At 50.4% G+C, this 15,373-nt stretch overlaps 1 protein-coding gene and 1 pseudogene across 2 annotated transcripts; both read left to right on the forward strand.

Annotated features, from left to right (window-relative positions):
• Positions 1-861: 861 nt before the first annotated feature.
• NXF1 (nuclear RNA export factor 1) lies at positions 862-15,363 on the forward strand. The gene is made up of 21 exons (XM_050756914.1): positions 862-1,042; positions 2,386-2,572; positions 2,793-2,946; positions 4,694-4,777; positions 4,941-5,045; positions 5,174-5,254; positions 5,364-5,433; positions 5,576-5,664; positions 5,792-5,899; positions 6,503-6,612; positions 8,424-8,460; positions 9,570-9,638; positions 9,719-9,774; positions 10,392-10,499; positions 10,615-10,673; positions 10,784-10,899; positions 11,023-11,065; positions 11,937-12,009; positions 12,509-12,691; positions 14,839-14,899; positions 15,022-15,363. The coding sequence occupies exons 1-21, from the start codon at positions 1,015-1,017 to the stop codon at positions 15,058-15,060; spliced, it is 1,860 nt and encodes a 619-aa protein (XP_050612871.1). The 5' UTR covers positions 862-1,014; the 3' UTR covers positions 15,061-15,363.
• LOC126935521 (uncharacterized) lies at positions 6,669-8,456 on the forward strand (annotated as a pseudogene). The gene has a single exon (XR_007719249.1). The product of XR_007719249.1 is annotated as an uncharacterized LOC126935521 (transcript).
• Positions 15,364-15,373: the final 10 nt, after the last annotated feature.

A 15,373-nucleotide genomic window follows, 5' to 3' on the forward strand; every position in this document is an offset into this window, starting at 1 on the left:
AGACTCGCAACCACATTCTGAGGACGCTCGAGTGCCCCTGTCTCATACATTCCAAAGGAAGCTGAAGCTATAGAGACAACAATCAATCAGGGGCTGATGGTGGTGCTTTTGGGGGTCTAGGAGAGCCCAAGGCCCTGATATTTTAAAATGTCCTCCTCCTCGGCATCTCCAGCAAGTTGCCACTGCTGGTGAGCTTCACTGTCTGCCCCGTTGACACGATGGGTTTCTAACAGGGGACGCCATTGATGGAAGGTCTGTGAAGACAATGCTCGGCAAACCCCTGACAGATGTCGTCTCATTTGACTCAGCAACTCAGGGTGGGGTGGGGGAAATTCACAGAATAGAAATTCATTTATTTCACAAATACATGTTGAATTTTTACTATGTGCCAGGCATAGTACCTGCCGAGTCAAGCCCTCGAGGAAAAAAAAGCCATTAGTCAACGTTCGAGCTCACATTCTAATTCTCAACTTCGTGATTTGTTAATCCATCTTATAGGCGAAGAAAGCGAGGCATAGACAAGGAGCCGAGCTGAAACACTGGCTAGATGCGGGTAGGGGTCTGAGCCATCACTCCCACCCGGAGGCGCGGTCTCCATTCCTCGGAAGCCCTTGGTACGGCCCCGTTCCCCGCTGAGTTCTGGGTTGCAGCGGCAGCACTCTGCTCTAGCACTAACTCAAGCTGCCAGGGCAGCGTCAGCGGACAGATGAAAACATGCGGGGACCTGCTGGCTACCAGCCGGGGTTCCGCAAGCTCAGGTCTTGGGCGGGGCGCGGAGAGTCAGGCCCCGCCCCTCGCACGACGGCCTTAAGTGTGCGCACGCGCAGGGGGTCGCGCTTTCTCCGGGCGGCGACACCGCCCCCAGCCTGGGACGTCAGCGGCGCGCGACGTGCTTTGCTATATAAATGCGGTGGCGCCCGGCGTAGGGACACTTCGGTCCTGAGTGCTTGGGCGTTTGGTCGTTTGCCGGCGTAGCGGCCAGCGCTTGAGCCCGCCCTTGCTCTTCGCTGTGGCATGGCGGACGAGGGGAAGTCGTACAGCGGTCAGTGCTGGTCCTCGGGTCGGGAACCGGCTATCTGGGGCGCGGGTGGGCGGCGCCGGCCTAGGCCTCAGCCTCCGGGGCGTGAGGCCGCCAGGGGCCCGGCGTCCGCGGGGAGCGGCGCGCGGGGGGTCGGGGGCACTCGAGGTGGATTACCGAGTTGTTGACTCCTGGATTCCTCCTGGAATCCTGGTGTTGGGGGACCTGCGGCTCGGAGCGGGTGGCTCGGGGGTAGGGGGACGGGATTCCTTTGAACTTTGTGGGTGGTTGATGCCTGTCAGTTCGGTTTGGCGGCCTGACTCTTCCTTTAATGTGAGTTAGTGCCCTACTCGTGGGCTGTCCTGGTGCCCTATTTTTTACTGCGTCCAGTCGGTCTTGAACCCTCGGGCCTGGGCTTTGGCTTAATATTCGAGACTTACACATCAACTGGATGTTCCAGTCTGAACACTACACTGGGTGTTAGTTCTTTGTAGTAGTTAGGAGTGCATGGTGGAGGTTGAAACCGTGAATTTAAAACTCTCCTCTTCCACCCCTTTAAAGTGGAATAATAACAGTATTTCTTAAGAGTCGGGGGGGACGTAGGGGGGAAAATGAGATCATTCCTATCAAGTGCCTGAGGCATAGTGGCCGGTACTGGAGAACAGTTCTCAATGAATGTTAGCTGCGCCTTCTGTGTTCTTTTTTCCTACGGTCATTTGTTGAGATTCATTGTTTACAGAGTGCTCGGTATTAGGCAGATCTCTTTTGGGAGTTAGGGACCCTTTTTAAGACGCTAGTCCTGCACAGCATGAATCAGATCATATTCCTGGAGAGCATTCCAGGGTCCCTGGTTAAGCACCCTAGCCTGGCACTACCACTAGAGCCTGAGTCTAGAAATTGTCTCCTGAGTTAAAGGGTATTTCTGGCCAAGGAATCGAAGAGCTCCTCAGAAAACTTCAAAGTGGCAATTTGAGAACAAGGAGAATTTTTAGAGGATCCTTAAACTGATCATATTTGTAACTGGCATCTGTACTGTATAGACAAAGTATTGAGTGGCAGATTTCAGGTGGCTTTCAGAGGTCTGATTTGTGTTCACTTACACTTTTGGGTCTCACATTTATACATTCTGCTTCTAATTCCAGTTTCTACTTCATTTTTCAAAAGCCCTGCACAGATTTCCAATAACTTTTCCTTGATGCTGACCTCCCACAGAGAGAGTTCTTTCCTGTGGACAGGCAGCGGAGTTTGCATGGAGATGGCCTGTGTAGTTAGTATGTATCTCTTCCAGTAGTTCAGAGTAGAAACTATGATTGCCACACCAAGCCGGACCAGTTACTTCTAATTTGTGTTCCTGTTTCTAACTCCAGAACACGATGATGAACGCGTTAATTTCCCTCAAAGAAAGAAAAAAGGCCGGGGTCCCTTCCGGTGGAAATATGGTGAAGGAAACCGTAGGTCTGGAAGAGGCGGTTCTGGTATTCGGTCTTCCCGCCTGGAGGAAGATGATGGAGATGTGGCAATGAGTGATGCCCAGGATGGTCCCCGAGTACGATAGTAAGTGACCAGTTGGTCTGGTTTGAATTTAGTGGCTCATGAGATTATATGGCCCTTTTACTGTCCATGTCATTTTCCTTCCCACCTGTTATAGTGAGAAATGCCAGGACTAGCTTAGCGATTGAACAGTCTTAGTTTAGTCCCGCCAACACAGTGCAAGAAGGTCTTTGAGAAGACTTTCCTAGCATTTGTGGTCATTTTATTCTCTGTTTACCCACAGCAACCCCTATACCACCCGACCTAACCGTCGGGGTGATACTTGGCATGATCGAGATCGCATTCATGTTACTGTGCGGAGAGACAGAGCTCCTCCAGAGAGAGGAGGGGCTGGCACCAGCCAGGATGGGACCTCAAAGAACTGGTTCAAGATTACAGTGAGTACTTTGAGAAAGTAGATGGTACAGTAGAGATCGGAGGCCACGCTCAGAGTGGAGATGTTTAATTTTATTCCACAAAAATTATTCTTTTTTTTTTTTTTCGAGACGGAGTCTCGCTCTGTCGCCTAGGCTGGAATGCAGTGGCCAGATCTCAGCTCACTGCAAGCTCCGCCTCCCGGGTTCATGCCATTCTCCTGCCTCAGCCTCCCGAGTAGCTGGAACTACAGGCACCTGCCACCTCGCCCGGCTAGTTTTTTTATTTTTTAGTAGAGACGGGGTTTCACCGGGTTAGCCAGGATGGTCTGGATCTCCTGACCTCGTGATCTGCCCGTCTCGGCCTCCCAAAGTGCTGGGATTACAGGCTTGAGCCACCGCGCCCGGCCTTTTTTTTTTTTTTTTTTAAATGGAATCTTGCTCTGTCATTCAGGCTGGAGTGCGGTGGCGTGATCTCGGCTCACTGCATCCTCCGCCTCCTGGGTTCAAGCGATTCTTCTGCCTCAGCCTCCTGAGTAGCTGGGACTACAGACACCCACCACCACGCCCAGCTAATTTTTATATTTTTAGTAGAGACAAGGTTTCACTGTATTGGCCAGGCTGGTTTTGAACTGCTGACTTCGTGATCCGCCCGCCTTGGCTTCCCAAAGTGCTGGGATTATAGGCATGAGCCAGCGCGCCCAGCCCAAAAATTATTCTTGTTAGCTGATTACGCCATAGTCAAGTATCTGTCTCTTCTCCTAGGAATCAGTATCTTCCAACACCTTAGAGCAGGTTCAGAGAAGGGGTGGAAGAGAAATATGAAAACTGTGGTTGTGGAAGGAGTAATTCCTCTGGATGTCTTCATTTGGCTCAGACTGAGTATGGGGCTTGGAGTCCGTGAAGTTCTCTGAGGGACAGGCAAGGTGTAAATAATATCTTGAAACTTTTAGAATAAAAAAAATTGATTTTTTTTTTTGGAGGGATTATAAGCGTAAGTGGGCTGGGTACGGTGGCGCATGCCTGTAATGCCAGCAGTTTGAGAGGCTGAGGTGGAGGATCACTTGAGGCTGGGAGTTCAAGACCAGTCTGGGAAATACAGCAAGACCCCTTCTCTACAGGAAATTTTAAAATTAGCCAGACATGGTGGTGCATGCCTGTAGTCCTGGCTACTCCAGAAGACTGAGACAGGAGGATCGCTTGAGCCCAAGAGATGAAGGCTGCAGTGAGTTATGATCGCACCACTGCACTCTAGCCTGAGTGACAGAGTGAGGCCCTATTACTAAGAAAATATAGCAAGTGTTGGCCAGATGTGGTGGCTCATGCCTGTAATCCCAGCACTTTGGGAGGCCGAGGCAGGTGGATCACCTGAGGTCAGGAGTTCAAGACCAGTCTGACCAACATGGTGAAACCCCATCTCTACTAAAAATATAAATAATTAGTCGGGCGTGCTTGTAATCCCAGCTACTTGGGAGGCTGAGGCAGGAGAATCGCTTGAACCTGGGAGGTGGAGGTTGCAGTGAGCTGAGATCGTGCCATTGCATTCTAGCCTGGGCAACAAGAGCGAAACTTTGTCTAAAAAAAAATAGTAAGTGTAAGTAGACAGAAAGGAAGTTAAAGAATCTACGTATGTCTCAAGTAGAAAACCTAGTAGTGGTCCTTTCTTTAGGTAGTCTTTTAAAGTTTGGTAGAAGGTATAAAAGGCATTGTGTTGGGTCTGCTATTCAGCCTTACTTATCGTTCCCTTCTTTGCTCTTTCTCTCATTTCTAGATTCCTTATGGCAGAAAGTATGACAAGGCATGGCTCCTGAGCATGATTCAGAGCAAGTGCAGTGTGCCCTTCACCCCTATTGAGGTAAGACAAGGCCTGAGTGGCTGGCCAGGCACCAGGGATGGTGAAGGGGCAAGCTGGACTCCCAGTGTAATGCCCCTCCCCAAGGGGCTCTGGACTCCCAGTGTAATGCCCCTCCCCAAGGGGCTCTGGACTCCCAGTGTAATGCTCCTGTTTCCTCTTGCAGTTTCACTATGAGAATACACGGGCCCAGTTCTTCGTTGAGGACGCCAGCACTGCCTCTGCATTGAAGGCTGTCAACTATAAGATTTTGGATCGGGAGAACCGAAGGGTGTGTTTAAAGGACTTGGCTTGGCTGGAGGTGGAAGTTGGTGCTCAGAGCAGGGACTGGGTCTTGGTCTGGGTCTTGCGGCTTAGGCTTCTCTAGAGTTTTCTGTGCCCTTTGTGTCTTCCCTCCAGATATCTATCATCATCAACTCTTCTGCTCCGCCCCACACTATACTGAATGAACTGAAGCCAGAACAAGTAGAACAGCTAAAGGTGAGGCAGGCTCAAATTAGATGTTTCCAACCCAGTCTTACCACTTCTCACACCCCCACCCCACTCATACCACCCCAGTGACCACTAAACCCTTCTTTTACCTCTGTAGCTGATCATGAGCAAACGATATGATGGCTCCCAGCAAGCCCTTGACCTCAAGGGCCTCCGTTCAGACCCAGGTTGGTTGACAGCAGTAGTTCTCAGATAGGTGGTGACAAGGTGGAATCTGTCAGGGAGGGAAAGTTTGAGGATGTTTTACTGTTAATGCTGCCCTGGGCAAACCCTTCAGCCTTCCCTTTCCTTCCCTTCTGCTTCCTGAAGATTTGGTGGCCCAGAACATTGACGTTGTCCTGAATCGCAGAAGCTGTATGGCAGCTACCCTGAGGATCATTGAAGAGAACATCCCTGAGGTAAGGCCTTTGGCCCAGTATTAGGCATGAGGAAGCAGGGTGGGTTAGATAGGATGTGGCTGGAGGGCAGATTCGTCTCTGAGCCACTTGCTGGTGGTGCTTTCTCTAAACTCTTTTCTCCTCACAGCTATTGTCCTTGAACTTGAGCAATAACAGGCTATACAGGCTGGATGACATGTCTAGCATTGTTCAGAAGGCGCCCAACCTGAAGATCCTAAACCTTTCTGGAAATGAAGTGAGAATTGATCGCTCGGCTATATTTTTGAAGGGATGGGTAGAGCGTGTAGAGAGTTTGTCTGGTGATGGCAAGAGGCAAGAGAGAGAACTCGGGCCAAATGCGCTGGTTTGCGACTGTAATCCTAACACTTTGGGAGGCCAGGGCAGGAAGATCACTTAAGGCTAGGAGTTCACATGCCTGTAGTCCAAGCTGCTCCTGGGGGCTGAGGTGGGAGGGTTGCTAGAGCACAGGAGTTCAAGGCTGCAGTGAGTTATGATTGCGCCGTTGCATTCTAGCTTGAGCAACCTATCTCAAAAAATTTTTTTTAATTTAAAAAATAAATTAGTCAAGCATGATGTCACATGCCTGTAGTCCTAGAAACCCAGGAGTCTGAGGTGGGAGGATCTCTTGAGTCCAGGAGTTTGAGGCTGCAGTGAACTATGATCATGCCACAGCACTGAACTTGGGTGACAGAGTGAGACCCTGTCCCCCCCAAAAAAAGAAAATTTTAAGAGATTAAAAAAGAAGATTTCAGAGCTAAGCGTAGGTACTGGGGGTATGGGGATCCAGTTGGCTGTCTTCACCAGGGTCTCCTCCCTTTTTTCCTTCCACCATTTGCAGTTGAAGTCTGAGCGGGAGTTGGACAAGATAAAGGGGCTGAAACTAGAAGAGCTCTGGCTCGACGGAAACTCCTTGTGTGACACCTTCCGAGACCAGTCCACCTACATCAGGTCAGTTGTAGCCTGTGTCTCCCCTCCTGGGGACCTTCACCCCCTGGGAGGCTGAGCTAATGCATCCTGACCAGGGCCCGTCTGCGGAGATGTGCAGCCCTGAGCTGGAACCACCTGTCCTTTGGGAGGATCACGTGCTCCCCACTTTGGTCTGTCTATGTCTTCCAGCTTTGTCCTGAGATCCTTTCTCTTCTCTTCTGACCTGACTATCTGTTTGCTGGGCCTGTGGCCTTTCTCTTTCTTCCTGAACACAACCTTTTCTAGAATCTCCCTACCCTGTTGTTCCAGGAAAGGCATCTCTCCTTTCTACTCTGACCAGAGGGTATTTGTACATACCCTATAGATGGAGTGGCCTTATACCAAGAGCCTGATGTCCGTGGCTGAGGAAGCCCTCCCTACCTGGGACTTCCTTACTGAGATGGGCCTTCCGTCCTTTGTACTGTGATGGTCCCTCTTGCCCTTGCGCGAAGAGGGACCCTTTTCTCAGGATCCACTTGCCCAGGGTTGTTGCCTGGGCATTCCTGCCCATGCTGAGGTTGAGGCCTCCTAGGGGCTGGTGGCATGCAATCTGTCTATCTCGCCCAGTGCTATGAGCTGGGCTCTCCCTGAAGAAGAAACCTGGGTTCCCCAAGACGTGATCAGAGCTGGGGCCCCGCCAGCAGGCGAGGGAATCCCAAGGCAGGTGCTGGGCGTGGAGGCCACGGGGGCATAGGCTACCAAGGAGACAGAGAACTGACCCCCTCGGGGGCGCTGCCTCTCCCTCACTCACACACTGCACGTCACCCTGTTTGGCCCCGGTGGATGGCTGGTTAGCCAGAGACGGGTAAGATTCCTCAGGGAAGGAACAACCTAAGACAGGCACAGTCGCAGAGGGGCCATCAGGAGATAACTTGGGGGCAACAGAGGTGGGGCATGGACCCTCACCCCCACAATCCTGCAAGGGCCTGAACCCTCACACCTTCTGAGGGAGGTCTCCTGCCCCCATGGCTGCTTTGCTCCCCACGCCCAGCTTCAGATCGGGACCCAGGTAGCAGACAGAGACCTGGCCAACAGCAAGTGCCCACTCACCACAGCAAGGATTTATTTCTCATTTCTACCTTGGACCACAGGGATGGGGCAGCTGAAAGAAAGGGCTGTGTCAGTTTCTCCCTTTTCTCCCTCATTTTTCTAGATGCTTTTTTGCCTTGTAGTTCTTTTCCCTTTTTCTTTGCTTTCTCTTTCTTTTTCTTCTGTGTCTCCTATACCTCCCCATCTCTGCCTTGCCCCTGCCCCATCTTGCCTTTTTCTCTTTTTCCTCCTTTTCCTCTCCTTTCTTACTCCTTGGCTTCTCCTCTTCCTGAGCCCCACCTGCTCATCTCCCTGCCCCAACATCCTGTGCCATCCCTGTGGTGTGTTTGGGTCTTGGCCAAGGCCAGACCTGGCAGAACTGATGGATACCTGGTGAGGCAGCGGAGCCCCTGGGCTCCCACCCCATTCCCTCCTCCCGGGGCTGCACAGGTGAGTAGGTGGAAGGTAAGGGGGGCAGGGAGGGGAAAGAGGTCCTGGGCTTAAAGCCTAGGCTTGGAGTACTGCTCCTTGACACTCAGGGTCAGGCAGAGAGAAAAGAGACAGCCTTCAAGGCAGTCCATGTCTGGGTGCCCCGGGTCAGGTGGGGAGTGGGGCCATTTTTCCCTGAGCACAGGCTGGGAGGGAGTGGAGGGATGAGCAGGATGGGATGGGCTGTCCCTCGGGTTTGGTATATTTGCTCCTAGAGCAGCCCAGGAGGCACGGTGGCTCTGAAGCATCACTTACTTCTGTCCCGTTCTTGACAGCGCCATTCGCGAACGATTTCCCAAGTTATTACGCCTGGTAAGTCCATAATTTTTTCATTCTAACAAGCACAGTGTCTCCCACTCGCAAGGATTCCTGGATAGTTTTCTTTTTCTTTTTATTATTTTTTTTTTGAGGCGGAGATTCACTCTTATCGCCCAGGTTGGAGTGCAACGGTGTGATCTCAGCTCACCGCAACCTCCGCCTCCCAGGTTCAAGCGATTCTCCTGCCACAGCTTACTGAGCCCGAGTAGCTGGGATTACAGGCATGTGCTACCACGCCTGGCTAATTTTTGTATTTTTAGTAGAGACAGGGTTTCACCATTTTGGCCAGGCTGGCCTCAAACTCCTCACCTCAGGTGATCCATCCACCTTGGCCTCCCAAAGTGCTGGGATTATAGGCGTGAGCCACCTTGCCAGGCCGTTTATGGAGTCTTGCTCTGTTATCCAGAGTTCGGTGCAATCTAGACTCACTGCAACCTCCGCCTCCTGGGTTCAAGCGATTTTCCTGCCTCAGCCTCCCAAGTAGCTGGGATTACATGCGTGTGCCACAACGCCCAGCTAATTTCTTTGTGTATTTTTAGTAGAGACGGGGGTTTCACCATGTTGGCCAGGATGGTCTTGAACTCCTGACCTCAACTAATCCATCCACCTTGGCCTCCCAGTGTGCTGGGATTACAGGCATGAGCCACTGTGCCCAGCCTGGATTCCTGGATACTTTTCATGGTGGTTTTATACGTGACTTCTGATCCTTCTCTGTTAGTTCTTTAGTCTACTTATGCATCCAGCCTTTTTCTCTCTGGTTTAAACTGTCAACTTTTGTTTTGTTTTTGAGACAGGGTCTCGCCCTGTCATCCAGGCTGGAGTGCAGTGGCACAATCGTAGGTTACTGCAACCTTCGCCTGCCAGGTTCAAGTGATCCTCCCACTTCAGCCTCCCAAATAGCTGGGACTACAGGCACACACCACCACGCCCAGCTAATTTTTGTATTTTTTTTTGGTAGAGATGGGTTTTGCCATGTTGTCCAGGCTGGTCTAAAACTCCTGAGCTCAAGCCATCTGCCTGCCTCGGCCTCCCAAAGTTCTGGGATCACAGGTGTGAGCCACTGTGCTCAGTCTACACTGTCAACTTTTATTTCCTTTCCACAGGATGGCCATGAGCTACCCCCGCCAATTGCCTTTGATGTTGAAGCCCCCACGACGTTACCGCCCTGCAAGGTAGGAAGCATGGACTGAGTAAGAACTTACGTGTGGAGAGAATAGTGCTTCCATGTTCCTAATATCTTGTTTGATTTCAGGGAAGCTATTTTGGAACAGAAAACTTGAAGAGTCTGGTCCTGCACTTCCTACAACAGTAAGTATCCCAGGGCCCCCTCTCCCCACCCCCGGGGTTGGCAGGGAAAGGTGGGCAGACCCAGGCACACCTCAGCCTCACTCTTTTGGTTTTTTGTTTGTTTGTTTGTTTGTTTTTTGGACAGTGTCTCACTCTGTCACCCAGGCTGGAGTGCAATGATGTGATCTTGGCTCACTGCAACCTTTGCCTCCCAGGGTTCAAGTGATTCTCCTGCCTCAGCCTCCCCAGTAGATGGGACTACAGGCGTGTGCCACCACACCTGGCTAATTTTTGTATTTTTCATAGAGACGGGGTTTCACTGTGTTGGCCAGGCTAGTCTCCAACTCCTGACCTCATGATCCGCCTGCCTTATCCTCCCAAAGTGTTGGGATTAGAGTCATGAGCCACCGTGCCCAGCCATTTTGTTTGTATTTTTAGTAGAGACAGGGTTTTGCCATGTTGCCCAGGCTGGTCTTGAACTCCTGGGCAAAAGCTGTTCATCTGCCTCAGCCTCCCAAAGTGCTGGGATTACAGACATGAGCCTCTATGCCCGGCCACAACTCACTCTTGGGAGCTACTGGGTCCTTTTATGGCTCTAGACCACATAGTTCATACTTTCTCTTTTGATTTTCCCATAGGTACTATGCAATTTATGACTCTGGAGACCGGCAAGGGCTCCTGGATGCCTACCATGATGGGGCCTGCTGTTCCCTGAGCATTCCTTTCATTCCTCAGAACCCTGCCCGGTGAGTATCACATCCCAGAATCTCCCCGGGACCACTGGGTTTCCCAGCAGATACAAGGCAGCACCTGCTGGCAGCACTGCTCTGAACACCACGTCCATTCCTCTTATTCCCCCAGAAGCAGCTTGGCCGAGTATTTCAAGGATAGCAGAAATGTGAAGAAGCTTAAAGACCCTAGTAAGTGTGTGATATGAACAAAATACGATGGGAAAAGGGCATGGGAAGGAATCAGTCATAGAACTCAGGAGTATGTGGCAGCACCGCTGAGCTTTCTCCTCCACCCACAGCCTTGCGGTTCCGGCTGCTGAAGCACACGCGTCTCAACGTTGTTGCCTTCCTCAACGAGTTGCCCAAAACCCAGCATGACGTCAATTCCTTCGTGGTAGACATAAGCGCCCAGACGGTAAGCTCCTGTTGGTGCCCTGACAGAAGCCTAAAATTGGGGTGGGGGTGGCATTTAATAGACAAGGGGGGGCACTCAGGCTCTGAGAAGTGTACATTGTACCCGATGCTGCTTCTCTTTCAGAGTACACTGCTGTGTTTTTCTGTCAATGGAGTCTTCAAGGAAGGTAAGAATCTCTGGAGTCCTGAGTTTGTAGCATGGTCCCACCCCCAGCTGGAATTTTCCTCAGCACTCTTAGCCTCCCAGCTACTTTCTCTCCCATTTTCTTTTTGAGCTCCTTCTCCCATTCTGAACCCAAGCCGTCTTGGCTTGGCCTGCCTCTCCACCTGTCCTTTCTGGATATGGGAAAAGCCTGGGGATTAGGAGGACTTTGGAGTCAGGCAGTTCTTAGTTTCCATCCCAGTTTTGGTTGTGTGGGGCTGCGGACAAGTAACATTACCTCTAAGACAGATTATTTATTTGTAAGTTGGGGTTAAGTAATAGCCATCTCATAGTGGTGCTATAGGAAGTAACTGAAGTGACTTACAAAGTGCTTGGCCTGGGGCCTGGCATATAGATGCTATCAGTGGATTAGTAGTAATTACTTTTTTTTGAGACGGAGTCGCACTCTGTCACCAGGCTGGAGTGCAGTGGCGCAGTCTTGGCTTACTGCGACCTCCGCCTCCTGGGTTCAACTGGTTCTCCTGCCTCAGCCTCCCAAGTAGCTGGGCCTATAGGCGCGCACCACCACGCCCAGCTAATTTTTGTATTTTTAGTACAGACGGGGTTTCGCCATGTTGCACGGGATCCACCTGCCTTGGTCTCCCAAAGTGCTGGGATTATAACCATGAGACACCACGCCCGGCCGTAGTTATTACTATTGTCCTTTCTGACCTGACCTTTCACCCCACCTCTGCTTCCCTTATACCCTTATATACTTAATCATCCCTCTCTGACCCGCTAGGATTCTTTGTATCAAAGAAGACCATGATTCAAGAAGCTGTTTGTAAACATAAAGCACTAGTGACCCTAAGGTGTCGTTGCTGTTCTCATTGCAGTGGACGGAAAGTCCCGGGATTCTTTGCGAGCCTTCACCCGGACGTTCATTGCTGTTCCTGCTAGCAATTCAGGGTAAGTATTCTGCTTTTCACATTGGATACCAGTCCTAATCATGGCCAACAGTGTGGTAATTGGAAGGTAGAGTCAGTCTTTGGGGTGATTTCAGAAAGGCAACAGGAAATCAGGGAAAGCTCACATAGTAGTTAAGAGCCAGTTAGTTAATAGCTTGGCTCTGGAATTGTGCCGTCTGGGTTTTCATCCTGGCTCCACCACTTCCAGCAAGTAGGCTGCTGCCTCATCTGAAAATTCATTTAACAATATTCACTGCCTAAGTTTGTCGTGAGGATGAATAAAAGAGCTAAGAACTGTTCATGGGTTGGGAGAACTCTAGTGTGTTTGGTAGATAATCCTTCCAAACATTGATTCCATGGGAGGGGATAAATGATAAAAGGTAACAATAGCTAAGAGTGGGAGGGGGGGACCTTGTGGATATTGAAAGAATCAGAGAATAGGAATGATGGGAGGATGACGTTATCTGTCTAGCTTTTTTTAAGTGCTCTTTGTCCTCAAGGCTATGCATTGTAAACGACGAGCTATTTGTGCGGAATGCCAGTTCTGAAGAGATCCAAAGAGCCTTCGCTATGCCTGCGCCCACGCCTTCCTCCAGCCCAGTGCCCACCCTCTCTCCAGAGCAGCAGGAAATGTTGCAGGCATTCTCTACCCAGTCTGGCATGAACCTCGAGTGGTCCCAGAAGTGAGTACTGGGCATGTGTAGGACGGGGTGAACTGAAGGAGGGCTAGTAGTAAATAATGAGAGCTTCTGATGGTTTTTTTGTGTGTGTGTGTTTTTTTTTTTTTTTTTTTTATAGAGACAAGTTCTTGCTCTGTCATCCAGGCTGGAGTGTAGTGGTGATCATAACTCACTGTAGCCTCTAACTGCTGAGCACAAGCTATCCTCCCACCTCAGCCTCCAGAGTAGCTGGGCCTATAGGCATGTGCCACCTTTTTTTTTTCTTTTTGAGATGGAGTCCTGCTCTGTTGCCCAGGCTGGAGTGCAGTGGTGCGATCTTGGCTCATTGCAACCTCTGCCTCCCAGGCTTAAGCAATTCTCCTGCCTCAGCCTCCCGAGTAGCTGGGATTACAGGCACATGCCACCATGCCTGGCTAATTTTTTGTATTTTTTTCTTTTTTTTTGGTAGAGACAGGGTTTCACTATGTTGGCCAGGCTGGTCTTGAACTCCTAACCTCGTGATCTGCCCACTGTGGCCTCCCAAAGTGCTGGGATTACAGGCGTGAGGCACTGCGCCCAGCCAGATTTTTATTTGCTTGTTTGTTTTGAGACAGGGTCTCACTCTGATGCCCAGGCTGGAGTACAGTGGTGTGATCACAGCTCACTGCAGCCTCAACTGCTAGGGCTCAGGTGATTCTCCCACCTCAGGCACCTGAGTAGCTGGGATTACAGGCATAGGCCACAGCACCTGACTCATTTTTTTGTATTTCTTTGTAGAGATGGGGTTTCACCATGTTGCCCACCTAGGCCTCCCAAAGTGCTGGGGTTATAGGTGTGAGTTACCGTGCCTGGGTTCCTGAAATTTTAAAAGGCAAAGCTTTTGGCTGCTTAAAAAAACCTAATAGTTGGCCAGGCAAGGTGGCTCACATTTGTAATCCCAGCACTTTGGGAGGCTGAGGCATGCATATCATGAGGTCAAGAGATCAAGACCATCCTGGACAACATGGTGAAATCTCATCTCTACTAAAAATACAAAAATTAGTGGGGCTTGGTGGTCCACGCCTGTAGTCCCAACTACTCGGGAGGCTGAGGCAGGAGAATTGCTTGAACCCAGGAGGCGGAGGTTGCAGTGAGCCGAGATTGTGCCACTGCACTGCATGCAGCCTGGTGACAAAGCAAGACTCCATCTCAAAAACAAAAAACCAAAAAACCCAATAGTCTACAAAAAATTTGCCTGTGCATAAATTAGCATAATTTTTTTTTTTTTTTTTTTTTTTTTTTGAGATGGAGTCTCGCTCTGTCCCCCTGGCTGGAGGGCAGTGGCGCGATGTCGGCTCACTGCAAGCTCCACCTCCCGGGTTCCTGCCATTCTTCTGCCTCAGCCTCCCGAGTAGCTGGGACTACAGGCGCCCACAACTGCGCCCGGCTAATTTTTTGTATTTTTAGTAGAGACGGGGTTTCACCGTGGTCTCGATCTCCTGACCTTGTGATCTGCCCGCCTCGGCCTCCCAAAGTGCTGGGATTACAGGCGTGAGCCACCGCGCCCGGCCTAGCATAAAAATTTTTAAAGGTTGCCGGGCGCGGTGGCTCACGCCTGTAATCCCAGCACTTTGGGAGGCCGAGGTGGGCGGATCACGAGGATCAGCCTGGCTAACATAGTGAAATCTGTCTCTACTAAAAATACAAAAATTAGCTGGGCATGGTGGTGGCACCTGTAATCCCAGCTACTCGGGAGACTGAGGCAGGAGAATGACTTGAACCTGGGAGGCAGAGGTTGCAGTGAGCCGAGATCGCGCCATTGCACTCCAGCCTGGGCAGCAGTGAGACTCCATCTCAAAAAAAAAAAAAAAAAAAAAAACGTTAAAGGCAAATGGAAGTTCCTTTTCATATACTGTTCTGCAACTTAGTTTCTTTACTTACACCATGAACATCTTTCCCTACCACTGTAAAAAGTATCTTGGACTTCTTGACAGCTATTTAATATTCCTTATCTTTGATAAGCCATTGGTAGAACATTTGGACTTTTACTAATTTCTCATTTGTATAAATAGTGCAAGGATGTATAAGAATGTACATATTTGTTGGCAAACCTGGGTGCTTTTATGGAATGGACTTCCAACTGGCATTTAGGGGTCAGAGTTCTTACAGACCTGCCTGTTCTTCCACTCCAGGTGCCTTCAGGACAACAACTGGGACTACACCAGATCTGCCCAGGCCTTCACTCATCTCAAGGTAAGGTCTGGAAATACAGTGGCAAAAACACTAGGATCTCTGGGCCTTCCGGAGGTCAGGTTAGCTGGGGTTGCTGAGTGGAGATGGTAGGCCTGCCTCTACTGACCTTCATTTTTCTCCAGGCCAAGGGCGAGATCCCAGAAGTGGCATTCATGAAGTGATTGTAGTCATGCCCCAGAAGCAGCCTCCCCTGTAAATAGTCCTTGGATATTACCGTCTGGTTGTCGTCTGTCATCTCCTCCTGTCTGGCCCTAGGCCGCCCCGTGACTGTGACCGAGGGAGGGAGGGCTGCCTGATCCCTCTCCTCGCCTGCCCTGGAAGCCTTCAGAAGATTGAGCCTCACTGATGCCCGGAAGCCAAAGCTTACTTTGTAGAACTGACACTAAACTACCCGAAGGATTTAGGTGCTTTGTGTACTTAACCCCAGGACCTCCTTACTTTTTAATATAAAGAGTGATGTTGTATTTTGTGTTC

The sequence above is a fragment of the Macaca thibetana genome, chromosome 14 (genome assembly GCF_024542745.1).
Source record: "Macaca thibetana thibetana isolate TM-01 chromosome 14, ASM2454274v1, whole genome shotgun sequence".
In the NCBI taxonomy this organism is placed as follows: domain Eukaryota; kingdom Metazoa; phylum Chordata; class Mammalia; order Primates; family Cercopithecidae; genus Macaca; species Macaca thibetana.

Coding starts and splice junctions, on each gene's coding strand:
- NXF1 (XM_050756914.1), top strand. CDS start 1,015: ATGGCGGACGAGGGGAAGTCGTACAGCG. Junction 5,046..5,173: donor TGGATCGGGAGAACCGAAGG/GTGTGTTTAAAG, acceptor TCTTCCCTCCAG/ATATCTATCATCATCAACTC. Junction 9,639..9,718: donor CGACGTTACCGCCCTGCAAG/GTAGGAAGCATG, acceptor GTTTGATTTCAG/GGAAGCTATTTTGGAACAGA.